Source organism: Schistocerca gregaria, chromosome 4, assembly GCF_023897955.1.
Source record: "Schistocerca gregaria isolate iqSchGreg1 chromosome 4, iqSchGreg1.2, whole genome shotgun sequence".
Lineage (NCBI taxonomy): Eukaryota > Metazoa > Arthropoda > Insecta > Orthoptera > Acrididae > Schistocerca > Schistocerca gregaria.
This window is the reverse complement of record NC_064923.1, coordinates 319115688-319143361: the sequence shown is the minus strand read 5'-3', so window position 1 is coordinate 319143361 and position 27674 is coordinate 319115688. Positions and strand designations below refer to the sequence as shown.

General features: G+C 37.7%; 1 protein-coding gene across 2 annotated transcripts in view; it reads left to right on the top strand.

Moving 5' to 3' along the window:
- Positions 1-27423, top strand: part of LOC126266872 (2-amino-3-ketobutyrate coenzyme A ligase, mitochondrial-like) — a 220656-nt gene extending 193233 nt beyond the window's left edge. Inside the window, exons 7-8 of one of the 2 annotated variants that reach the window (XM_049971519.1) lie at positions 15625-15802; positions 26883-27423. In XM_049971519.1, coding sequence (XP_049827476.1) covers positions 15625-15802; positions 26883-27040 — 336 coding nt within the window. In that variant the 3' untranslated portion in view covers positions 27041-27423. The remainder of the gene's footprint in view (positions 1-15624; positions 15803-26882) is intronic. The other variant, XM_049971520.1, reaches the window with a different exon arrangement.
- The last annotated feature ends 251 nt before the right edge of the window (positions 27424-27674 follow it).

Here is a 27674-nt window from a genome sequence, read left to right as displayed (position 1 = left end):
GTCCTAAGAATCTGCTTCCCACAGGATAGGTATGCATTTCTTTTATTTTTTCTTGTTGAATGAATATCATCCACAAGGGTAATACTTTTGTTACTGACTTGTGTAGGAAAATTTATGACTGACACTACTCTGATAAAAAAAAATGGCAACACCAAAAAATAATAATTTTGAATCATGAAATTCTAGGAATACATTTGTCTAGGTAACATATTTAAGTGATTAATATTGCAAGATCACAGGTTAATGTAAGTAAAAGATTGTTGTTGTTGTGCTCTTCAGTCCTGAGACTCGTTTGATGTAGCTCTCCATGCTACTCTATCCTGTGCAAGCTTTTTCATCTCCCAGTACTTACTGCAACCTACATCCTTCTGAGTTTGCTTAGAGTATTCATCTCTTCGTCTCCCTCTATGATTTTTGCCCTCCACGCTGCCCTCCAATGCTAAATTTGTGATCCATTGATGCTTCAGAATATGTCCTACCAACCGGTCCCTTCTTCTTGTCATGTTGTGCCACAAACTCCTCTTTTCCCCAATTCTATTCAATACCTCCTCATTAGTTATGTGATCTACCTATCTAATCTTCAGCATTATTCTGTAGCACCACATTTCGAAAGCTTCTATTCTCTTCTTGTCCAGACTATTTATGTCCATGTTTCACTTCCATACATGGCTACACTCCATACAAATACTTTCAGAAATGACTTCCTTACACTTAAATCTATACTCAATGTTAACCAATTTCTCTTCTTTGGAAATGCTTTCCTTGCCATTGCCAGTCTACATTTTATATCCTCTCTACTTCGACCATCATCAGTTATTTTGCTCCCCAAATAGCAAAACTCCTTTACTACTTTAAGTGTCTCATTTCCTAATCTAATTCCTTCAGCATCATCTGACTTAATTCGACTACATTCCATTATCCTCATTTTGCTTTTGTTGGTGTTCATCTTATATCCTCCTTTCAAGACACTTCCCATTCCGTTCAACTGTTCTTCCAAGTCAGTTGCTGTCTCTTGGCAGAATTACAATGTCTTTGGTGAACCTCAAAGATTTTATTTCTTCTCCATGGATTTTAATACCTACTCTGAATTTTTCTTTTGTTTCCTTTACTGCTTGCTCAATATACAGATTGAATAACATCGGGGAGAGGCAACAAACCTGTCTCACTCCCTTCCCAACCACTGCTTCCCTTTCATGCCCCTTGACTCTTATAACTGCAATCTGGTTTCTGTACAAATTGTAAATAGCCTTCCGCTCCCTGTATTTTAACCATGCCACCTTCAGAATTTGAAAGAGAGTATTCCAGTCAACATTGTCAAAGCTTTCTCTAAGTCTACAAATGCTAGAAACGTAGGTTTGCCTTTCCTTAATCTTTCTTCTAAGATAAGTCGTAAGGTCAGTATTGCCTCACGTGTTCCAACGTTTCTACGGAATCCAATCTGATCTTCCCTGATGTTGGCTTCTGCCAGTTTTTCCATTCATCTGTAAAGAATTTGTGTTAGTATTTTGCAGCTGTGACTTATTAAACTGATAGTTTGGTAATTTTCACGTCTGTCAACATCTGCTTTCTTTGGGATTGGAATTCTATTCTTCTTGAAGTCTGAGATTATTTCGCCTGTCTCATACATATCGCTCACCAGATGGTAGAGTTTTGTCAGTACTGGCTCCCCCAAGGCCGTCAGTAGTGTTAATGGAATGTTGTCTACTCCTGGGGCCTTGTTTCGACTTAGGTCTTTCAGTGCTCTGTCAAACTCTTCACACAGTATCTTATCTCCCATTTCATCTTCATCTACAGCCTCTGTCATGAACCATGGACCTTGCTGTTGGTGGGGAGGCTTGCGTGCCTCAGCAATACAGATGGGCCTATCAAAGGTGCAACCACAAAAAAGGGGTATCTGTTGAGAGGCTAGACAAATGTGTGGTTCCTGAAGAGGGGCAGCAGCCTATTCAGTAGTCGCAGGGGCAACAGCCTGGATGATTGACTGATCTGGCGTAGTAACACTAACCAAAACGGCCTTGCTGTTTGGGTACTGCAAACAGCTGAAAGCAAGGGGAAACTACAGCCGTAATTTTTCCCGAGGGCATGCAGATTTACTGTATGGTTAAATGATGATGGTGTCCTCTTGGGTAAAAAATTCTGGAGGTAAAATAGTCCCCCATTCGGATCTCCAGGCGGGGACTACTCAAGAGGACGTCGTTATCAGAGTGTGAAATGTCAGATCCCTTAATCAGGCAGGTAGGTTAGAAAATTTAAAAAGAGAAATGGATAGGTTAAAGTTAGATAATAGTGGGAATTAGTGAAGTTCAGTGGCAGGAGGAACAAGACTTTTGGTCAGGTGAATACAGGGTTATAAATACAAAATCAAATAGGGCTAATGCAGGAGTAGGTTTAATAATGAATAAAAAATAGGAGTGCAGATAAGCTACTACAAACAGCATAGTGAATGCATTATTGTGGCCAAGATAGACACGAAGCCCATGCCTACTACAGTAGTACGCGTTTATATGCCAACTAGCTCTGCAGATGATGCAGAAATTGATGAAATGTATGATGAGATAAAAGAAATTATTCAGGTAGTGAAGGGAGACAAAAATTTAATAGTCATGTTTGACTGGAATTTGAGAGTAGGAAAAGGAAGAGAAGGAAACATAGTAGGTGAATATGGATTGGGGGTAAGAAATGAAAGAGGAAGCCGTCTGGTATAATTTTGCACAGAGCATAACTTAATCATAGCTAACATTTGGTTCAAAAATCACAAAAGAAGGTCGTATATGTGGAAGAATCCTGTAGTTACTAGAAGGTATCAGATAGATTATATAATGGTAAGACAGAGATTTAGGAACCAGGTTTTAAATTGTAAGACATTTGATGGGGCAGATGTGGGCTCTGACCACAATCTATTGGTTATGAACTGTAGATTAAAACTGAAGAAACTGCAAAAAGGTGGGAATTTAAGGAGATGGGACATGGATAAACTGATTAAACCACAGGTTGTACAGAGTTTCAGGGAGAGCATAAGGGAACACTTGACAGGAATGGGGGAAAGAAATACAGTAGAAGAAGAATGGGTAGCTCTGAGGGATGACGAAGTGAAGGCAGCAGAGGGTCAAGTAGGTAAAAAGACGAGGGCTAGTAGGAATCCTTGGGTAACAGAAGAAATATTGAATTTAATTGATGAAAGAAGAAAATATAAAAATACAGTAAATGAAGCAGGCAAAAAGGAATACAAACGTCTCAAAAATGAGATTGACAGGAAGTGCAAATTTGCTAAGCAGAGATGGCTAGAGGACAAATGTAAGGATGTAGAGGCTTATCTCACTAGGGGTAAGATAAATACTGCCTACAGGAAAATTAAAGAGACCTCTGGAAAAAAGAGAACCACTTGTATGAATATCAAGAGCTCAGGTGAAAACCCAGTTCTAAGTAAAGAAGGGAAAGCAGAAAGGTGGAAGGAGTATATAGAGGATCTTTACTAGGGCAATGTACTAGCACAGAAAATGTGAAATGCCGGTACATTAATAACATGTGTAACAGACAATGTTGAATGAAGCATGTAAACGTGCATGCATTGTGTTGTACAGGTGCTGAATATTAGTTTGTAGGATGGAGTTTCATGCCTGTTTCACTTGGTTGGTAAATACAGGAGAGTTTAATGCTGTTTCTCAATGACACTGGAATTGTTGTTTGATGATGTTCCATATGTACTCAATTGGAGACAGATCTGGTGATTGAGCAGGCCAAAGCAATATGTTGACACTCTGTAGAGCATGTTAGGTTACAACAGCGATATGTGAGTGAACATTACACTGTTGGGAAACCCCACCTGGAATGCTGTTCATGAATGGCAGCACAACAGGTTGAATCACAGGACTGAGGTACAGATTTGCAGTCAGGATGGGTGGGATAATCACAAGAATTGTCGTGCTGTCATTCATAATTGCACCCCAGGCCATAACTCCAAGTGTAGATCCAGTGTGTGCAGCACACAGACATGTTGATTGCCAACCCTCAACTGGCCTCCTCCTAACCAAGACACAGTCATCTTTGGCCCTGAGGCAGAACCATCTTTCGTTAGAAAACTCATCACACCTTCACCCTGCTTTCCAATAAACTCTTGCTTGACACCACTGAAGTCACTAATGGTGGTGGTCTGAGGTCAGTGGAATGCATGTTACAGGGTGTCCAATTCAGAGTTGTCCTTGAAGTAACCAATTTGTAACAGTTCATTGTGTCACTGTGGTGCCAACTGCTGCTCAAATTGCTGTTGCAGGTAGTGCCACGTGGCAGTCTGGAGCCCAGTATTTTTGTGGCCATTCATTCTCATGACTACTGCTGCCAGCAACCATGTACAGTGGCTACATTCCTACTGAGTCTTTCTGCCATATCACAGGAGGAACATCAAGCCTCTCATAGCCCTATTGCACAATCTTGTTCAATCTCAGTGAGGTCTTGATAACAGCGTCTTTGTCACCTTTGTCTTGGATAACATCAACTCACCATGTCCAATGTCAGAGGTAACTAATGCTCATGACTGTAACAGTGTATATTTAAAACAAACTTAATTTGAGTCCACTCTGTGCTGCTACTTTGCCACAGTAATTTGGACAGACATCACCTTTCATATGTACAAACACACTTACCAACTTTCATTTATGTCGCAAAACTACTTCTTAGTGTTGTGATTTTTCTTTTTTTTCTTTCTTCTTTTTTCATCAGTGTATAATTGGCTAACAGTACATCTACATAATTTTTCCTGTGAGAGTCCTTTAATTAAAATCATCATAAATTAATAACCCTATCTTTCTGCCTGATTGAGAACACAATAAACCATCAAAAAGTTCCATGAGAATTTGTCAGTTAGCCAGTGGAGAACTGTATGCTGTAATGATCACAAGTATTATGTTTCCAGATTTTAAACCACACGCATGCACTTACTTTTATATTATTGTATTAATATTCTTTTTTCTTTGAAAGTGATAATTCCTCTTTTATCAACATTTATGTAATATATGTCTGGTTCTTGGAGAAATGTAGACATATTAGAAATTAAATACCCAATAGTAATGTTCCATATGCCATTGTCAGACAATGTAAGACTGAATAGACAATCCACACATTTATTTCTATATTATGTCTTTCTGAACACTGTGTTGGTGAGTCCTTAATGAAATCTCACTCCCTCTAAAATTGCTTTTTGCATGACTATTATTGTAGACTTAATGTTCACTATGGATTACATAGAACTTACTAAATAGCTAATATTACCCTTCAAATTAGTGAAAAATACTTTGAGATGACAGCAATTAAAATTCTGAAATTAAATTTGGTAAGAGCCACAGTCCATTAGAAAATGTTGGGTTATTTCCAGAAAAGTGGAATGTTTCCTAACTAAAGCAAGTGCAACAAGATGTTATGTTTTAGTTTGTGGTGACTTTAACATAGATTTTCTCAATAAATATAAACTGATGTCTCAGATCAAATCCAACAGTACCATCCCAGGTTCCATGCAGCAGCTACAAGGCTTCATGGCCCACCTGCAACCAACACCTCCGCAACATCATGGTGAGTATTGTACCTTCATCCACCACGACCTCACAGCATGCACACACATCATGATTTGGGTGCATGCATACCAGCTGTCATTCGATCCTCAGTATTCGGCCTCACACTTTGTGTTCCAATACAGAGACAAGATGTTCTTGATTTGTCTGAACAGGGTTGCAACAACTGTGTCCACAGAAAGTCTCAAGCTGACCAGTATCATAGTGCCCCCTCCACCCAATGAACACAGCACCATAATGGTCAAGTTGCCCTCACCTACCATTGGTTCCAGTCACAGCACCATCAACACTCGCTCCGATACAATGCAGGCAAACACCATCCCCTACACTGCACCTAACATGCAATGTGCCACTGGCCAGCACCACCCCTGACACAGTGTCTGACACACTACTAGCCAATTCCATCCCTGAATCACCTCTGGGCCAAATGCCAACTGAGTACATGACTGACACACCTCCCAGTGCCTGGGACTCCAATGTCACCACCACACCACCCTTTCCATAGCCTCCAGCCAATACTGACATTGCCCTGCCTCCCCAGGTCCTTGCCACTCCCAAAAGTGCCATCACCACCACTCCTAGCACCTGCACCGTTGCAACGGTGACACTATTCTACACACTCCCAATGCCATGCACAGGAGGTGCCCATGCTTCTTCCCTCACCAGAAACCAGAGCATGAGCACAGCAGCAACAACCCATGCATGCCTGCCAGCAAGCATCCTCAGTCAGCTCCAAATGCCCCTCTGTGCAGTTTACATGTGTTTTCTCCTCAGAAGAGAGGAACTGTGTGGTGACTTCTTCCATATGCCTCCTCTCTTAGCAACAAATGATGGGCTGTGCTCACCAAAAATCAGCAATCATTGTAGTGCGTGCCAGCCAATATTCCAATGCATCCCCGCACTGGTCCCTTCTGCCAAAGTTAGAGCTTAGACTACCATGCTTTCCAGATGCCATGCATGCCAAACCATCATTGATGCGGTCTCTTCTTTCACTTTCATGAGGCAATTTCTCCCGACCATGCTCTCAGCAGCTCATCCTGCACAATGCCACATGGGTCACATCGTCATCTGCTGCACTTTGCCAGAGTATGTACAAATAGCAAGATTTTGCACCCACATGCAACGTCAGTGATTTTTCACAGTCCAGTTAATGAGAGGAGCACTACTGCATCTTCCACACTGTCTTCCTGAGCTGCATTCCCTCAAGAGTCTTCCCTTGACTGCAGCTGTACAAAGCCTGATGCCAGATGCCTGGTTTGCCTCTTGTATTTCTGTTTGCAGTGTGGTGTACTTAATGCACTGAAGTGTAGTGTGCACCAGGAGTTCCATCACCCCTTTACTGCCAAGCATGCCACTGTAGTGAGTTTTCTCTCACCAGATGATGCTGAAAAAGTACTGTAAGCTATTCATAGGTCTACCCTGCTCAAAGACAGCCACAAGTAAGGACCCCCCTTGATTGAGGGGTAGTAATTAGTTGAATTTTGTTGTAATTGTTTGCCATGTGACTCTTCCAGCATGCATTGTTATTTATTGTTGTCTTTATTAATTAGCATGCCTCTATAGACATTTATGCCCTTATGAGCATAGAGGGGAACCTGTAAATTGTGCCTTGAACGAATTAATAACGTTTATCACAAAAAATGGAGTATTAGCCAATTCTCAACATGGTTTCTGAGACAGTTGTCTGTGAGCACATCGCCTTGCTTTGAAAACAATTGACGAAAACAGCAAACAGCACACACATTTTTAGATACAACCAAAGCTTTTGTCTTGGTAATCCCTATAACTCTTCTAAACAAGCTTGATTACTGCGACATAATTGACTGACAAATGAATATATTTGTTCTTTTCTTAGTAACCATAAGCAAAAAGTATGTATCACATGTGTAGGAGTATAAGTATAAACAGTTACTGAATATTTATCTGAAGAACTGTACATCACATATAAGGTACGTCAGGGGTCACTAATGGGACCTGTTCCTCTCTTGATTTATATCCATGATATGAATGTGCATGTTGATTCACACATATTAATTATTCTGTTTGTTGATGACACATTTTTATTGAAGGTGGCAAGGAAAGAAGATGTCAGACATGTTAAAAAATAGCTTCGTAAATTGTCAACAATAAATCAGCTGATATTAAACAACAGGAAAACAGTTGCAATTAAATTTCAGTAACTGTCAAATCAAAGTCTTGCATTATCCAGAGACCACCATCAACCAAGACTCCACTCTGAATGAAGAGACAACAAAATTTCTAGCCATTTGGATATAAAGTAATCTAAAACTGAAAACATTAATGCCAAGGCAGTTTGTTATCTTTGTAAGGGTTCTAGAGGAATGTCTAAATGAGCAGTCACTAATGTGTGCCTATTTTATTGCACACTTGGAATATATTCTGGGAAAATTCCCCAGCAGCTCTGGTGAACTTCAAAATCCAAACTGAAACCATTTGGATTATTACATGGAGCAGAGCTAGACAGTTATGTAATCCACTGTTTAAAACACCAAAAGTTCTACTACTAATGTGCAAGTCTTGTCTAGGTGCACTAATGTACACTGCCTGACAGAATGTGAAACATCCACAAGGGAAAGAGGAAACAAAATGAAATTTCATGGGTTGACAAGGAATGTGATGTAAAAAAGCTTCAACATTGCAATGCATCAGCAATCGCTGGTTAATATATTAAAAAACTAAAAACCTGCCTCAATTGCAAAAAAAGCACCTAGTGTTAAGTGTTAACCCAGGTTTCGGCATAGAAAACTACACCTTCTACATAACAACAAAAAAACTTGTGGGTTTTATTGTTTTTCTGAAGAAGGTGTAGTTATCTGCACCGAGACCTGGGTTAACTCTTAATGCTAGGTACTTTTTTTGCAATCAAGGTGGGTTTTTAGTTTTTTAATAAATGTGATGTTATTTTAGTGATTACAATATTCAGTCAAATTTATAAAGAACTTGTCTGTATAAGCTCGCTTATCACTATGACATTACAACCTCTCTGACGTGGATGTATTCACAGATTCAGTTAGGATGGATGTTATAAATCTGCTGTCTCCTCTCCTAAGGTGAGTTGACCCACAGTGTTGTAACTGGTCCCTGATATCCAGAGTTCTGACACTGGGACAGAGTTGACATCTGAACTAGTCCAACACACATTCTATCAGGAGTAGTTCTAGGTATCTAGTTAGCTGTTGCTGCACCTCAACATCATGCAGGAAATTCGTAGACATACATTTCATATGCGATTGAGCATTATCCTGTTGAAACCTGGCACCACTATATTTTCACATGAGTGATAACACATGAGAATGCAGGATGTCCATGATGTGCCATTGTGTCATCAGAGTTCCCTCAGTCAACATGAGCTATGACTTGAACTCATACCCAATGGGTCCCCACGCCATGATGCCAGGAGTAATACTACTGTGCCTCTTCAAAATGTTTGATGAATGCAACCTTTCTCCACTTCACCACCATACTTGCTGATGATGGTCTTCATGGACAGTGCAGGACCACAATTCATTGTCAATGCAAAGGACTACCACTGTCCATTTATTCACCTCTGACACCCACTTGTTACACCAAAACCTGGCAGCTTTGCATGTAGCCCATAACAAGAGTCTTGCTGTAGTGTGATGACATCAACCCACTTACTATAGCTATTACCACTGCATAGTATGGTGTTTCACTAGCCCATCTTGCAGTCCTGCTGCAAACATGTTATTTTGACCACCATGTCACCACATTGCAGCTAACAGCCCAAGGCTGATGTTACAATAAGCATTACATTGATCCTCCCTTATGGTGGTCAGAAGTGGTAAGCCCAAACGTTTATGACAGTTATACCTGTCCTCATGTTCTCTTGCAGTCCAATGTTGGGCCACTGACATATCCAAATACCCCACAAATCTGGATTTTGCACAATTTCACCTCCACCCAAGTGGAGATCCACGATGAAGCCACTTTCAAACTTGTACGGTGCTAATGACACACACTTACATAAGTAAATGGCATCACCAAGTCCTTCACAGTGATCACTCCACATCTGACACTGTTTGTGCCCTTTATATACCTTACCAGCCTTGGTAACAACATTAAATACAAACAACACTAATCCACTATGGTGGTTGTTCTGTCATAGAGAACTTCAACTCTAATCATTTGCATACTGAACAATTGTTTGTACATGTATGTAGTTCCATTAACATCTCACCACGTGTTCTGGGTGCTCCACATTTTTGTCAGACAGTGCAATTTAAAAATATATATATATATATATATATATATATATATATATATATATATATATATATATATATATATATATATATAGTAAAAACAAAGATTCCAAGACTTACCAAGCGGGAAAGCGCCGGCAGACAGGCACATGAACAAAACACACAAACACACACACAACAAAATTACGAGCTTTCGCAACTGGCAGTTGCTTCGTCAGGAAAGAGGGAAGGAGAGGGAAAAATGAAAGGATGTGGGTTTTAAGGGAGAGGGTAAGGAGTCATTCCAATCCCGGGAGCGGAAAGACTTCCCTTAGGGGAAAAAAAGGACAGGTGTACACTCGCACACACACACACACACACACATATCCATCCGCACATACACAGACACAAGCAGACATATTTAAAGGCAAAGAGTTAAGGGCAGAGATCAACTGGCAGGTTATGATAATGAGGCTAACAATTGTTTGATGAAGAAATAATAACGTGTAAACCTGTGGGAAGCTGCTAGAAAATGATCGGTTTTGTGGGAAAAAACGGGAATGGAAATAAAACGAAAGTTGTTGGAAAAAAACTGAGATGGTTGTGTAATGGGTGAAAGGAACTGAAGTTGTGAAATAGTATTCACGAGTTTACACGAAATGTTTGTAAACTTGGAACAATGGATTTTATAGTGGGTGCTTTCACATGTGGCTTTACCAACTGACCTGCCTGCACTGTGATGCTTTCTATGTGGGAATGACCAGCAACAAACTGTCCATTCGCATGAATGGACACAGGCAGACAGTGTTTGTTGGTAATGAGGATCACCCTGTGGCTAAACATGCCTTGATGCACGGCCAGGACATCTTGGCACAGTGTTACACCGTCCGAGTTATCTGGATACTTCCCACCAACACCTACCTATCCAAACTCCGGAGATGGGAACTCGCCCTTCAGTATATCCTCTCTTCTCGATATCCGCCAGGCCTCAACCTCCGCTAATTTCAAGTTGCCGCCGCTCATACCTCACCTGTCTTTCAACAACTTCTTTGCCTCTGTACTTCCGCCTCGACTGACATCTCTGCCCTTAACTCTTTGCCTTTAAATATGTCTGCTTGTGTCTGTGTATGTGCGGATGGATATGTGTGTGTGTGTGTGCGAGTGTACACCTGTCCTTTTTTTCCCCTAAGGGAAGTCTTTCCGCTCCCGGGATTGGAATGACTCCTTACCCTCTCCCTTAAAACCCACACCCTTTCATTTTTCCCTCTCCTTCCTTCCTTCCTGACGAAGCAACTGCCCTTAACTCTTTGCCTTTAAATATGTCTGCTTGTGTCTGTGTATGTGCGGATGGATATGTGTGTGTGTGTGTGTGTGTGTGTGCGAGTGTACACCTGTCCTTTTTTTCCCCTAAGGGAAGTCTTTCCGCTCCCGGGATTGGAATGACTCCTTACCCTCTCCCTTAAAACCCACATCCTTTCATTTTTCCCTCTCCTTCCCTCTTTCCTGACGAAGCAACTGCCAGTTGCGAAAGCTCGTAATTTTGTTGTGTGTGTGTTTGTGTGTTTTGTTCATGTGCCTGTCTGCCGGCGCTTTCCCGCTTGGTAAGTCTTGGAATCTTTATTTTTAATATATTTTTCCCATGTGGAAGTTTCTTTCTGTTTTATTTACATCGTCATTAATTTGAACCCAACAATTACGTTTGTTATTGTCTCTGTTGCATTTCGAAATCTTCTCTATCGTCTTACTTTCTCTTTTCGTTTGTACAAGAAGTTCCACTTTGTATTCATCTTCCATTTTTCCGTAATCTACCATACATTTTATCCTGCCTAATTATACTCAATAATACGTAATTTACTTCCAAACCATAACCTAAAATTTTCAACGCTTTCAACATAACCGCTGCTATAAAATCCATTGTTCCAAGTTTACAAACATTTCGTGTAAACTCGTGAATACTATTTCACAACTTCAGTTCCTTTCACCCATTACACAACCATCTCAGTTTTTTTCCAACAACTTTCGTTTTATTTCCATTCCCGTTTTTTCCCACAAAACCGATCATTTTCTAGCAGCTTCCCACAGGTTTACACGTTATTATTTCTTCATCAAACAATTGTTAGCCTCATTATCATAACCTGCCAGTTGATCTCTGCCCTTAACTCTTTGCCTTTAAATATGTCTGCTTGTGTCTGTGTATGTGCGGATGGATATGTGTGTGTGTGTGTGTGTGTGCGAGTGTACACCTGTCCTTTTTTTCCCCTAAGGGAAGTCTTTCCGCTCCCGGGATTGGAATGACTCCTTACCCTCTCCCTTAAAACCCACATCCTTTCATTTTTCCCTCTCCTTCCCTCTTTCCTGACGAAGCAACTGCCAGTTGCGAAAGCTCGTAATTTTGTTGTGTGTGTGTTTGTGTGTTTTGTTCATGTGCCTGTCTGCCGGCGCTTTCCCGCTTGGTAAGTCTTGGAATCTTTATTTTTAATATATATATATATATATATATATATATATATATATATATATATATATATATATATATATATATATATTAGAAAACTCTGTGACATAAAATTGCAACACTAAATGTAAACTGCATGCACTCCCAGCCAATACAAGTTTGTATCTGTAAAGGTACATGTTATATGGGAATAAAACTATTCTAAGTTTCCAAATTATATATGTGATTAATCGAATAAATAAATAAAACTAAAAATAGATACAAAATAGAGAGGGAGAAACTAATCAAATTTTGATTTTCAGAATATATTAAAAACAATGAGTTAAACCAGGCTGAATAAGCCTTAAGTTTACTGTCTCAAAAAATGAAGATCCCTCATGCACAGACATAAGGAGCAATCCTTTAAAAAGGTACTTAATTCAAAAAATCAAAATATTATCTAACTATGATGGAAGTAAAGGTAAATAACATGTAAACTGGAAGAAGACAGCTACTAAGAAAAATGTGAAAATTTCAAACAGTTGATAATAAGAATGTAATAGAATATTCAGAACTAAATAAAACTGTTCAGAACTGTCTTCCAGAGAATATGACAAGAGAAACTGAAAATTTAGTAAGGGAAACAACTGGAAACAATAAGAACCTGAAAATCAGAAGAGGAACATATGTTTGGCACATATAACATTCCACCACTTAAGGTGGGAGGTGGCACAGTAACTAACAACAGAGTGGAAATGTTAGAAGTATTTGATGATACAGAAATACTGGTAGTGAAAATAAAGGTATTCTGGAAGAGATGCCAGGAGGGGTATATAAAACTATTCAAGGTATGAGTGAAAGGAAGATGCGAGAAGTTGATAGTATTTGAATGGAAATGGTCAGATGTAGATGAAAAGAAATATTAAAACTGCTTACCAAATGTTTATACAGGAATATAATTCCTCAAAATGGAAACAATGTTGTAACTATTCTACTAAACTGTAGAAAGGAGATACATTAGAAAAAAACTGTAGACTTAAAAGTCCTGTGTGGAATACAAATAATGGAATGAGTAACAGTAAACACTACACAAACAGTCACATTCTATCACCCTACAACCTTGTCTTAGCCTACTGGATTGTTCCAGAGGTGCAGCCCATCTGAGTTGAGGGGTGAAGTGAGTTAAAGGGACAGGGAAGAGGGATAGGGAAGGGTTGGGGAGGAGGAACGTGATACCTAGAAGGGAGAGGCTGCAAGAGAATGTGGTAGGATTTTGGTGCAGGCAGAGGACATTGCAGTTGGGGTTGGAAGGGTGAGATGTAACAGAGAAAGAGAGAGACCATGAAAAATAAAATGTAAGTGTATATTGATGGTACATATTGGGAGGTGAAAGGGGCAGAAGTGGTTATGGGACAGTCACTAGCAAAGACGAAGGTTAGGGTTTCAGGACTGAAAATGCCCACACAATTCAGAAAAGCTAGGTAAAAAAACTGTTTGCATTTTCTGTAACTTTGTCTCTATGTATGGGGTGAATCACCTATAACCTGCATCACAAATATTGCAGAAGTGGAAAGTGTTATTGATCTCCGGTTTTCATGGAATGGATTGGTAGTCAGGGGCTCAAATTGTAAGCCAACCAACAGATTGTAATAATACTTAGAATGCATATTTTTTGTGCAAACATAGTTTTTTTAAGCGGAACAATGCCATTTACAAACTAAAAGTGGAGTAAATTAGAATCTCAGTAGTGTTACTTGCAGGATCCTAGTGCAAGTTATTCATGAGATATCGTATTTTTGAAGTGCCCACATCAATACTTGTGCAGTACCTGTGGTAGCACACACTAAAGAACAATGTAAATGCATACACTAGTCATGTCAATCCTGACAAGTAACAAGACAATTGACCATCACAGGTTCTGTTCGAAATGATCACTCACAGCAGCAGTACATGCCTCCAATATGGTATGGGACAACAGCTGCACCCCTGTGGAGGTGAAATAATGGGTGAATTTTTTAAAAAAATAAATCATTTTTAAAGAGCTAATTAAGTAAGTATAAAGCTACATCAATGAAAATTTGTATTTGAGTTCTTGGTCAGAAATTTAAAAAATACACATTTAATTGTCTTTCAGAAATTCAACATCTACTAGCAGGCGATAAAAACTTTTTATGGAAATATTTCATTATGCTAGCATTTTTAAAGCTAAATCCATAAAAATTGGTATTGGCTTCTTAGTCACAAATAAAAAAAAAACCACGTGTTTCACTGTTTTTGCAAAATCAATACCCAAGTGGTGTGAAATGCGGCCAGACTGATTCACTGGCTCATCATTGCCCAGCCAAAACTGCTGAGAATAGAAACTCGAACTTTGGGGAGTGTGTGGAACTTATACTGTAGGCATCATTAAAGAAGAGATCATTCAAAATTCCACTCCTATAGTAGTGAAATATTGGGTAAAAGGCTTTTTGAAAATATAACATCACTAAGAAATTTTTAAATTAGAACTACAAAAATTTGTATTTGGTTTCTCAGGCAGAAATAAAAAAAAATGTATTTCAGCATTTTTAAGACTTTAACTTCTAAGGAAGTCAAATAATGGGTCAAAGATTTTTTTAGAAAATAAGACATTATCAGACAACTACTAAAACATTTATAAAGTTACCTCTTGGAAACTAGTACTTGCCTTTTCTTGTTAGCAACACAAAAAAATGGGTTTCAGTGTTTTTGAAAAATCAGTCCTCTAAAGGGTTGAAGTATGTGATGAAAATTTTTATGAAATTATTTTATCAAGAAAGCATTTTCAAAGTTAAATCTATGAAAATTTATATCTGGTTTCTCTATCAGAAATAAAACAATATGTGTTTCCCCCATAATGGGGGAAAATAGGACATCAAATTTTTTAAGAAAAATTTTGTTATATTAGAAAAATTTTAAAGCGAAATCTATGAAAACTGGTATTTCTCTTCTCAGTTAGATAGAAAGAAATATGTAGTAGCAGATGAAACTTTCTATGGAAATACCACAACAGAAATACAAAAGGCATGAATAACCAACACCTTGAACTTAAGCTACCATAATCACTTTTTTGTCAGAAGTACATATGGAAAACACGAGGCTTCCATGGCCTTAATTAGTGCGAAAAGTTTAGAAGGCGTTGAAAATTCTGAACATAAAAATTTTGCTTACAGAAAAATATATATGTGCAGATCATATAGTCTGTATAACAGAAGCAGCAGGCATGAAGCTAGTACACCATTAAATAAAAGTAAGTCTATATATTGCTGCAATAATGACATTCTTCTTTTGAGCTGCTGTTCGGAAAACATTTACTTATGTGAGTTTACAGCATTTCCATGAATATTGAATACTAACAGATTTTTTCTTTTCTTTTTTTCTGTTTCAGGCACTTGATCTGGTTATTAACGATGGATGTTTTATATCACGTGTACTCAAAAACACAGAAAGATTCCGATGTGCTATGGTTAAAGCGGGATTCAGAATTGCTGGAGAAAATCATCCCATCTGCCCAGTAATGTTATGTGATGCAAAACTTGCACACAAAATGGCTGCAGAGTTGCTGTGTATGTATCTATTAGTGAAAATACAATCATTCAGTCATAATTAATAGACTCAAATGACCTTAATGTCAATGGGATGTTAAACCCTAATGACTGCCAGAAAAGGTTCAGAAAATGGGTTAGTGGTACCAACAACAATAAGTTAATTGTGATAACATTGAATAGGACCTGTTAGTAGGTATATGTGCTGGTTGGATGCAAATATTGTGAGATGGTATTGACTAAGTATGGTTCATAAAAGGCAAGATCTAAACACATTTGGGAATAATGACAATGAAAGATGTTGGCAATGTGGAGAAGAAAAATTGAGATTTTGACTTTGGAACTGATAGCAGATGTTCAACACAAACAAAAGTGGGCATATTGTACCCGAGAGATGTCTCCTATAAATCTGACATCAGGGCAGCTATGAATTCATCGCAAAGCAGTTTTCATTTCAATTTGTTTTGCTGGGCAGATATAATTGAAAATCACTGCAAGTTCCTTTTTATTATGCATTACTCCTCTCAATGAAGCATCTTTACCCAGTGATTTTACACATTTCAGTTCCTATAATGCACTATAAATTCTTAACCATGAAAAGTGGGAGGAAATGTACTCCCAGCAACATGTGAACCAATCTCTTTTATATTCTCGCATTTTATCTGAAAATCTTTAAACACTCTTATGATCACATTTTCAATGAATTGATGTTCCAATGTAGCAGAAAGAATGCCATGGGCTATGTGCTGAATTAATTATTTTTAATACATTAAAACTGAATGTTGCATCAGAGTTTAAATGTGTTTTGTGCTCTTCTATCTGTTTATATGCCCCAGAAACTGTGAAAGCCTGAATTCTAGCTTTGGATCCCATTCCCTAATTTTAGTCTATAAGGGATGTTCATTTTAGTACCTATTCTGTGAAACAGAGACTTACTGTGGAAAGAACCCACAGCCTGCTGTTAGAGAGTCTAAAGCACATAATCCTATCTACAGTGTACATCCATACTTCATAACTGTAAGTCTTTGTGGAGTTTGGAATGACAGGAAAAGATCACTGAGAGCTTGAATCCTTCTGAGGGTTCCTGAAGCAGGTATAAACATTTCTTTTGGAGTAGCACTGCTTGTAAATTTGATATTCCAGTCAACTGGGTAAATTTTGTGAAAAGATAAGGGGTAGCATCTTTGATTAGTAATCAAAGTCACAAGTTTGATACCAACCACAACTTAAATTTTGAATTAATAACAGAGTTGTGGATACTGGTTCAGGTCATCCCCATGCCATTTGTCTGAGAACCTGCCACAAAAAGCAGAAAAATCACCAATAATAAATGGAATGACAATGCAGAAGACAATAGAAACCAATGCATTAAAGAGGCTTAATGTGTATCCAGAAGATATGGCCTCTAAGGGAAGAATGTGTATCCAGCAGACATATGGCCTTTAAGGGAAGAAGAGTCATGATGATCTCTCCATTAGCAGAAGATTCTGATCTCCATGTGGGGACTTCCAACTGAGTGGTGAACACGAGAAAAAGATTAAATGACTAATGAAATATTAACATTCTGTAAGTCAGTGTGTGGACTGTCAGAAGTTGAATATGGTAGGGAAGCTACAAAATTTGAAAAGGGAGATGCAAAGATTCAATACAGATAGAGTTCAGAGTAGGAAGGAAAAGCAAAGAGTGAGTTACTTTGAACAGCTGAATGATAGGATTATTTTCATCAGAACTAGCAGCAAAACAATAGCAACAACAACAGTACATGTGACATGCTGATGCAACAAGCAAAAGATGAAAAGCTAAAGAGAGAATATGAGGGTATTGAATGGATAAATGTCCTGATGATGATCTAGTGATCATGGAGGATTGGAATGCTGCTGTAAGGAAAAGGATAGCAGGTGATGTTATTGGGTGAATATGGGCTCAGTAGTATGAATGAGAGAGAAGAGAGACTAAAAAAAGTTGTCAGTAAACTTCAGTTGGTAATAGTGAAGCCGGCCAGGGTGGCCAAGTGGTTCTAGGCGCTTCAGTCGGGAACTGCGTGACTGCTATGGTCGCAGGTTCGAATCTTGCCTAGGGCATAGATGTGTGTGATGTCCTTAGGTTAGTTAGGTTTAAGTAGTTCTAAGTTATAGGGGTCTGATGACCTCAGATGTTAAGTCCCATAGTGCTCAGAGCCATTTGAACCATTTTTTGTAATAGTGAATATGCCATTCAAAACTCACGAGAGCAGAAGCCATATTTGGAAAAGGATTAGAGACACAGGAAGATACCATCTGGATTACATCATGGCTAGATAGAGATTCTAATATCAGATGTTGGATTGTAAAGTGCTCCCTGGAGTAGATAGATTCAGACCACAATTTATCAATGTTGGAGAAAAGCCTGAATCTTAAGAGAAGCTTCAGGAAAAATCAACATGGGGAGATGTTCTGGGGAATGAGGATGTGTGCTAGAAGTTCTCCTGAGGTGTAGATAATGCAGTGATGAATACCTCATTGGGGAGTCCTGTTGAAGAGGAATGAACATCTGTAAAAAGAGCAAGCTCAGGAATTGGACTAACAAATATAAGTAAAAGGACAGTAATTATGAAGAAACCTGAGGTAACAAAAGAAATACTTTAACTGATAGATGAAGGAAGGAAGTGCAAAAATTCTCAGGATTCTAAGGATCCCACACCATACAGCAGTATTCTAAGAGAGGATTCACAACCAGATCTGTTACATTTTCTAAGTGTCCTACCAATAAAATGCCTTTACCTTCCCCACAACATTTTCTATGTGTTCCTTCAAATTTAAGTTGTTTGTAATTGTAGTTTCTAGGTATGCAGCTGAATTTATGGTGTTTATATTTGACTGATTTATCATGTAACAGAATTTTAATGGTTTCCTTTTAGCACTCATCTGAATAACCTCACACTTTTCATTATTTAGGGTCAACTATCAATTTTCTCACCATATTGTTATCTTTACTAAATCATTTTGCAAATTGTTTTTTATCTTAACTGTGTTCATAAAGTATGAATTAAATACAGTTAGTGATGGAGTGTTTATGCTGTCAGGAGTAGTTTACCTTGTAGTGAAATTGAAGTAGATAGTTCTTGTGAGTTAATATGTGCAGAAGTTGTACCTGACAACTGGATCAAACTTATAACTGGTCCATTTTACTGACGCCAGACTCAGACAATACAGCTGCTGAATAGTTTTAAAAAAATCTCAGTTTAAATAGATACACAATTCACACAATTGCAGTTGGTGTTGACTTCAACCCGCCCTACAGATTTTGGTGAAAAATATATGTCATCAGTGGTAAACGTAAAATGTCATATGAAACCACTCTAGATGTGTTCTCCGAAAATTATTTTGAACAGTTAGTTCAGGAGCCCACTTGAAGTGTAAATGGCTGCAAAAATATACTTGACCTATTGGCAACAAATAGTCCTGAGCAAATAGGGAACATCATGATGGACACAGCGATCAGTGACCACAAGGTTGTTGCAGCAAGACTGAATACTGTGACATCTAAATCCACCAAAAATTAAATGCAAAATCCACCTATCACACTTAAAAAGGCAAATAAAAATCCACTTGATGTCTTCCTAAGAGTGTCTCCACTCATTCCAATGTTAGTATGTAAGCATAGACTAGGTGTGGTTTAAATTCAAATAAATAGCATCAACAGCAATTGAGAGACATATAACAAACAAATTATATTAAAAACAAAGATTCCAAGACTTACCAAGCGGGAAAGTGCCTGTGGACAGGCACAATAAAATAACACACAAATACACACACAAAATTTGTAGCTTTCGCAACCAACGGTTGCTTCTTCAGGAAAGAGGGAAGGAGAGGGAAAGACGAAAGGATATGGGTTTTAAGGGAGAGGGTAAGGAGTCATTCCAATCCAGGGAGCAGAAAGACTTACCGTAGGGGGGAAAAAGGACAGCTGTACACTCACACACACACACACACACACACATATCCATCTGCACATACACAGACACAAGCAGACATGATGTCTGCTTGTATCTGTGTATATGTACGGATGGATATGTGTGTGTGTGCGAGTGTACACCTGTCTTTTTTTTCCCCTGCCTTTAAGTCTTTCCACTCCTGGGATTGGAATGACTCCTTACCCTCTCCCTTAAAACCCACATCCTTTCATCTTTCCCTCTCCTTCCCTCTTTCCTGAAGAAGCAACCATTGGTTGTGAAAGCTACAAATTTTGTGTGTGTGTTTGTGTGTTATTTTATTGTTCCTGTCTACTGGCGCTTTCCCGCTTGGTAAGTCTTGGAATCTTTGTTTTTAATATATTTTTCCCATGTGGAAGTTTCTTTCTATTTTATTAACAAACAAATTAATAAGAAAATGTACTGATCTCCCATAGTTCACAAAACAGCTGAGAACTTTGTTGCAGAAGCAACAATAAAAGCATGCCAAAATTAAAAGAACACATACCCCAAGATTGACTAAGTTTTGTAGAAGCTTGAAATTAGCACAGAATTCAAAGTGAAGTGCTTTTAATACTTTCCACAGTGAAACTTTGTCTTGAAATCTGGTAGAAAATAATAAGAGATTGTGGTTGTATGTAAAGTACACCAGCTGAAAGACGCAATCAATATCTTCACTGTAAGATAACATTGAAGATGTTACTGATTACAGTACCACCAATGCAAAGTTATTAAATACAGTTTTCTGAAATTCCTTCAGCAGAGAAGACAAAGTAAATATTCTAGAATTTTAATCAAGAACAACTGCCACCATGAGTAACTTAGAAGTAGATATCCTCAGTGTAGCAAAGCAGCTTAAATCACTTAATAAAGGCAAGGCCACTGGTTCAGATTTTATACCAGTCATGTTGCTTTCAGAATATGCTGATACAATAGTTCCTTATTCATCAATCATACGCAATCACTCACTTGGCAAAAGAATCCATACCTAAAGACTAGAAAGCTGTACAAGTCACACCAGTGCTCAAGAAAGAAAATAGGAGCAATCCACTGAATTACAGACCCATATCACTAAAATCAATTTGCTGTAGGATTTTGGTGCATGTTCTGTATTTGAACATTTATGATTTATCTTGAAGAAAAAAATTATTTACAAACTGCCAGCAAGGATTCAGAAAATATCATTCTTTTGAAACACTACCAGCTCTTTATTCTCATGAAGTAATGGGTATTGTTCATGGGTATGTAAACCTGATTTCATATTTTTAGATTTGCAGAAGGCTTTTAAAACAGTTCCTCACAAGTGACTTCTAATCAAATTGCATATCTATGGAGTACGGGCTCACTTGAGTGACTGTCAAAAAGGTCACAGTTTGTAGTAACTGATGAAAAGTTTAAAACAGAGCCAATAACAGTTATTTCCCAGTTCTGTTATTCCTGTTCTATATAAATAATTTAAGAGACAATCTAAGTAGCCATCTTAGATTGTTTACAGATGATGCTGTGATTTAGCATCTTATAAAGTTAGCAGATGATCAAAATCAAATGTACAATGATTTAGGTACAATATCTGTATGGTGCAAAAAGTGGCAATTGACTCTAAATGATAAAACGTGTGAAGTCATCCAAATGAGTACTAAAAGGAATCCACCAAATTTCAGCTACATCATAAATCACACTTATCTAAAGCCTGTAAATTCAACTACATAGATAGGGATTGTATTTACAAATAACTTCAATTGGAACAATCATGTAGATAATGGTGTGGGTAAGGCAAACCAAAGATTGCAATTTTTTGATAGAAAATGCAACAGGGTTGGAAAGAGATTTACACTACACTAGTCTGCCCTCTTCTGAAGTACTGCTGTGCAGTGTGAGATCAGAATCAGATATGACTGATGAAGGACATCAAGAAAGTTCACATAAGGGCAACTCGTTTTTGTATATCATGAAATAGGGGAGTGAGTGCCATGGATATGATACACGAATTAGGGAAAGGAATTTTTCATTGTGGCAAGACCTTCTCATGAAATTTTGACCACCAACTTTCTCCTCAGAGTGTGAAAATATTTTGTTGGCACACATCTACATAGGGAGGAATTATCATCATAATAAAATAAGAGAAATCAGAGGTTGCATAGAAAGATTTAAGTGTATGTTTTTCCCGTGCACTGCAATGTTGACTAAAATGAATGTGATAGAAGCAAACATTAATTAAGTTGCCTTCAGGTTGTAGGTACATGGTTTGTAGCTGTTGGTCCATCACATTGCTGTTGCACCCCAATCTGTGTGGCCAATGTCTCAAAGGTAACACACACACACACACACACACACACACACACACACACACACATGCGCACACGCCCTAATTTCTTTGAACTGATTATTCCAACAAGGTCATCCAAGGCAGATAAACCAGCTGTATTATGACAGAAAATTTCCTTGCTGAATGCATACCCTATTAGACGTTATTTTCACATCAAAACCATATTTAAAATACATGCATATTCTTAAATTTATCCATGCTGTATGGATCTGGTTGAAGTCAGAGACTGTGTTATAAATTTATCAACTAATGTTTACTATTTTAGTCACTTTCATTGCAACATATTTCAAACATTAATCCAATTTACTCATACAATTGCCCATATAAGACATAAAAAACTGTATGATATCTGAAAATTAATCTCCTCACAAAATGAGATTTTCACTCTGCAGCAGTGTGTGCACTGATATGAAAATTCCTGGGAGATTAAAACTGTATACCAGACTAAAACTCAAACTCAACACCTTTGTGTTTCACGGGCAAGTGCTCTACTGACTGAGTTACCCAAGCATGACTCACAACCTGTCCTCACAGCTTCAGTTCTGACATTACCTTGTCTCCTACCTTCCAAACTTAACAGAAGCTCTTCTGCAGAGATAGGAGATGAGGTACTAGCAGAATTGAAGCTGTGAGGATGGGTCATGTTTCATGCTTGGGTACCTCAGTCAATAGAGCACTTGCCCCTGAAAGGCAAAGGTCCCCAGTTTGAGTTTCAGTCTGGGACACACTTTTCATCTGCAGGACATTTCAGTCTCCTCACAGTTTTCCATTGTCAACTATTTAACCAATAAATGGTTTCACTATTGCAATGACCATTCATTGACTAGTTAGTCATAGGGTTACTCATCACTTGTGGTTGTTGTTGTTGTTGTTGTTGTTGTAATGGTCTTCAATCCAGAGACTGGTTTGATGCAGCTCTCCGAGCTGCTCTATCCTATGCAAGTTTCTTCATCTCTGAGTAACTACTGCAACCTACATCCTTCTGAATCTGCATAGTGTATTCATCTCTTGGTCTCCCTCTATGATTTTTACCTTCCACACTTCCCTCCAGAACTAAACTGGTGATCCCTTGATGCCTCAGAATTTGTCCTACCAACCAATCTTTTCTTCTAGTCATGTTGTGCACAAATTCCTCTCTCTTCTGTTCTACTCAGCACCTCCTCATTAGTCATGTGATCTACCCACCTGATCTTCAGGATTCTCCTGTAGCACCACATATCAAAAGCTTCTATTCTCTTCTTGTCTAAACTATTTGTCATCCATGTTTCACTTCCATACATTGCTACACTCCATGCAAATACTTTCAGAAACGACTTCCTGACACTTAAATCTCTACTCAATGTTAACAAATTTCTCTTCTTCAGAAATGCTTTAATTGCCATTGCCAGTCTAATATTCTCTCTACTTTGACCATCATCAGTTATTTTGCTTCCCAAATAGCAAAACTCATCTACTACTTTATGTGTCTCATTTCCTAATCTAATTCCCTCAGCTTCACCTGATTTGACCACACTCCATTATACTTGTTTTGCATTTGTTGATGTTCATCTTATATCCTTCTTTCAAGATACTGTCCATTCCATTCAGCTGCTCTTCCAAGACCTTTGCTGTCTCAGACAGAATTATAATGTCATCGGCAAACCTCAAAGTTTTCATTTCTTCTCCATGGATTTTAATTCCTACTCAGAATTTTTCTTTCGTTTCCTTTACTGCTTGCTCAATATACATATTGAATAACATCAGGGATAGGCTACAACCCTGTCTCACTCCCTTATTTAATCACTGGTTCCCTTTCATGGCCCTCGACTCATAACTGCCATCTGGTTTCTGTACAAATTGTGAATAGCCTTTCACTCTCTCTATTTTACCCCTGCCACCTTAAGAATTTGAAAGAGAGTATTCCAGTCAACATTGTCAAAAGCTTTCTCTAAGTCTACAAATGCTAGAAACACAAGTTTACCTTTTCTTAATCTATCTTCTAAAATAAATCGTAGGATCAGTATTGCTTTGTGTGTTCCAACATTTCTACAGAATCCAGGCTGATCTTCCCCAAGGTCAGCTTCTACCAGTTTTTATCAGTTTCTACTAGTTTTTCCACTCATCTGTAAAGAATTTGTGGTAGTATCTTGCAGCTGTGACTTATTAAACTGATAGTTTGGTGATTTTCAAAACTGTCAACACCTGCTTTCTTTGGGGTTGGAGTCACTATATTCTTCTTGAAATCTTACTGTATTTCACCTGTCTCATACATGCCAGATGCTAGAGTTTTGTCATGGCTGGCTCTCTCAGGGCTATAAGTGGTTCTCATGGAAATGTTATCTACTCTTGGGGCCTTGTTTTGACTTAGGTCTTTCAGTGCTCTGTCAAATTCTTCACGCAGTATCATATCTCCAATTTCATCTTCATCTATGTCCTCTTCTGTTTAGATAATATTTCCTTCAAATGCATCATCCTTGAATAGACCCTCTATATACTCCTTCCACATTTCTGCTTCTTGTTCTTTGCTTGATATTCATACAGGTGGTTCTATTTTCTCCAAAGTTCTCTTTAATTTTCCTGTAGGCAGTATCTATCCTACCTTTAGTGATACGGCCTCTACAGCCTCACATTTGTTCTCTAGCTATCCCTGCTTAGCCATTTTATACTTTCTGTGAATGTCATTTTTGAGACATTTGTACTCCTTTTTGCCTGCTACATTTACTTCACTTTTTATGTTTTCTCCTTTCATCAGTTAAATTCAATATCTCTTCTGTTACCCACCAGTTTCTACTAGCCCTTGTCTTTTTGCCTATTTAATCCCCTGCTGCCTCACTATTTCCTCTCTCCAAGCTACCCATTCTTCTTCTACTGTATTTCTTTCTCCTGTTCTTGTCAATCATTCCATAATGCTCTCCTTGAAACTCTCTACAACATCTGGTTCTGTCAGTTTATCCAGGTCCCATCTCCTTAAATTCCCACCTTTTTGCAGTTTCTTCAGTTTCAATCTACAGTTCATAACCAATAAATTGTGATCAGAGTCCACATCTTCCTTGGAAATGTCTTAAGGTTTAAAACCTTCTTCCTAAATCTCTGTCTTACCATTACATAATCTATCTGAAACCTTCCAGTGTCTCCAGGTCTCTTCCACATGCACAACCTTCTTTCATGAGTCTTAAACCAGGTGCTAGCTATAATTAAGTTATGCTTCATGCAGAATTCTACCAGGTGGCATCCTCTTTCATTCCTTATCCCCAGTCCATATTCACCTACTACATTTCCTTCTCTTCCTTTTCCTACTACTGAATTTCAGTCCCCCATGACTATTAAATTTTCATCTCCCTTAACTATCTGAATAATTTCTTTTATTGCATCATACATTTCCTCAATCTCTTCATCATCCGCAGAGCTTGTTGGCATATAAACTTGTACTACTGTGGTAGGCATGGGCTTCGTGTCCATCTTGGCTACAGTAATGTGTTTACTATGCTGTTCATAGTAGCTTATCCATGCTTCCATTTTTTTAATCATTATTAAACCTACTCCTGCATTACCCTTATTTGATTTTGTATTTATAATCCTGTATTACACCACATGACATATGGTCAGGTGTCATTATTTGATTGTAAAGGCATGCTTTCTCTCTTATCTGTATACCTAGGTATGTTATGCATGTGTACATCTGTTCTGCTTCTGATGTATTTTCTGGGCTGTTATTGTCACAAATATTAGGGCATGTTTTGTTGGACTACCTAACCATTGTTTTTGTTAAGTCCCCATTTTTCATTGCAGTTGTTTTCATAACGTTTACTTTTTTGCATGTGTATCTTCTGTTTTAAAGGTAGAGTGTGTGCCCTATACAACATGAACCTTAATGCAGAATTATTTGTGTGTGTTTGACAATGTTGATATATGCATTGTTATTTTGTATTGCTACATCAATGTAGGTTGGTTTCCTGTAAATGTAAAAACTGTGTTGCTGCTGTTCATTAACAACTATTAGGTCTGGGAAATGTATGAAATGATTATTTTTATGTTCTGTACAGAATTTTATACTTTTGTGAAATGGATTAAATACTGGTGGAAGATCATCAAGTTCCTTTTTGATGCCTTTAAATAAAAGTAGTAAACATATATCTTACTATAAATTATTTCTTCCTATTTTTATTTTTACTTCTTTTAGTGAAAAAAATATTTTCAGTGTTAATTAAACTCTCAGCCAGGAAGCCTGTCGTGCTGTTGTCCATGGCTAGACCTTTTACCCCAGGTGAACTTTGCCACTAAATCAGAAATGATTATGAGAAAGTACCAGTTCCAGTATCCCTATCAATTCTGAAATTACAAGAAGGACCAGGTTTTGCTTTTAATTGGGTTATGTGTGACAACTTCTATTGTCTCACTGACAACTACATTTGTTGATAAATTAACAATATCATATTAGGCAAACCTAGCACATTTTGGGATTTTTACATCCTGTTGATAGCTCATTTGTATTTTTTAACTGAATTTGTGGCTTCAAATGGGTTAAAGGTTTTGATAACCATTCAGGAGTTCTGAAATTTTGTAAGCTGTTGTTTTCATGGAGTTGAGAATATATCTGCTTGGAGCATCATGTTTGCAGATTTTTTGTTGTGTCCAAAATTTTATGCATTAAGTAAAAGCTACATTTGTGACTGAAAGATGCCCTTCTTTTCTTTATATTTTACAAATGTAAATAAGCCACAGCTAGAACCATAGCCACTGTGGATAAAATTAAAAATGACATTTCACTTGCTTTTCCTGTTTGTGTCACCATATTGCATGCAACCAAAAATAACTCACAATCACTAATTAGATATGTTGTTCCATAGGTAAAGGAATTTTGGTGCCAGCTTTTACCCATCCTTTAGTACCAAAAGATAAGCCAAGAATTCGTGTGCAGATAAGTGCAGAACACTGCGATGAAGACATTGACAAAGCTGTTTGTGCATTTACTGAAGTTGGCAAGAGTCTGAATATAATAAAGTAATTAGTTTGAAGTAAATGGATAAAATTTAATTTTGGTCATCATTAGAAAAGTTTCAACCTTTTATTAATGTCTCTGTCAGCTGTGAAAATGTGCAGTAAATAGTGGTGTGAAATTTGAAATGAAAGATATAGTTATTATGTTATTCCAAGTTCTTAAAAATAGCCATATCTATTGACTACAATTGGAGTGCTTAAAACAGAATATTTCTTATGTTGATTATTAAGCTTTGTGAAGGAACATCCCTTCATAGGAAGTACAAACATTTGGTAAGTTTTCTAAACTGAAAGTTAAAACTACAACAGATTTTTTAAAAATTTAAGTATTGTTGATTCTCCCAGCAAATAAACAGACAGAACAATGAGTCTGTCAAATTTATTATGAAATTTAATTTCTGAGATAAAAGAAACTAGATAGATACACACAGCAGGTAAGTTTCAGGATTCTAATATTTTCAGTCATAACCTACTATTTCACTGCAAGTAAACTACATTTTACAATTAAGTATAAAAAATTTGTTGATAGTATGGGTACAGGAGAACATAAAATGAATTTAAGGTCACTATATTACAGATGTTACATGTACAATATCATCCCTACCAGATGACGAGTTTGTTAGATATGTAGGTTTATGAAC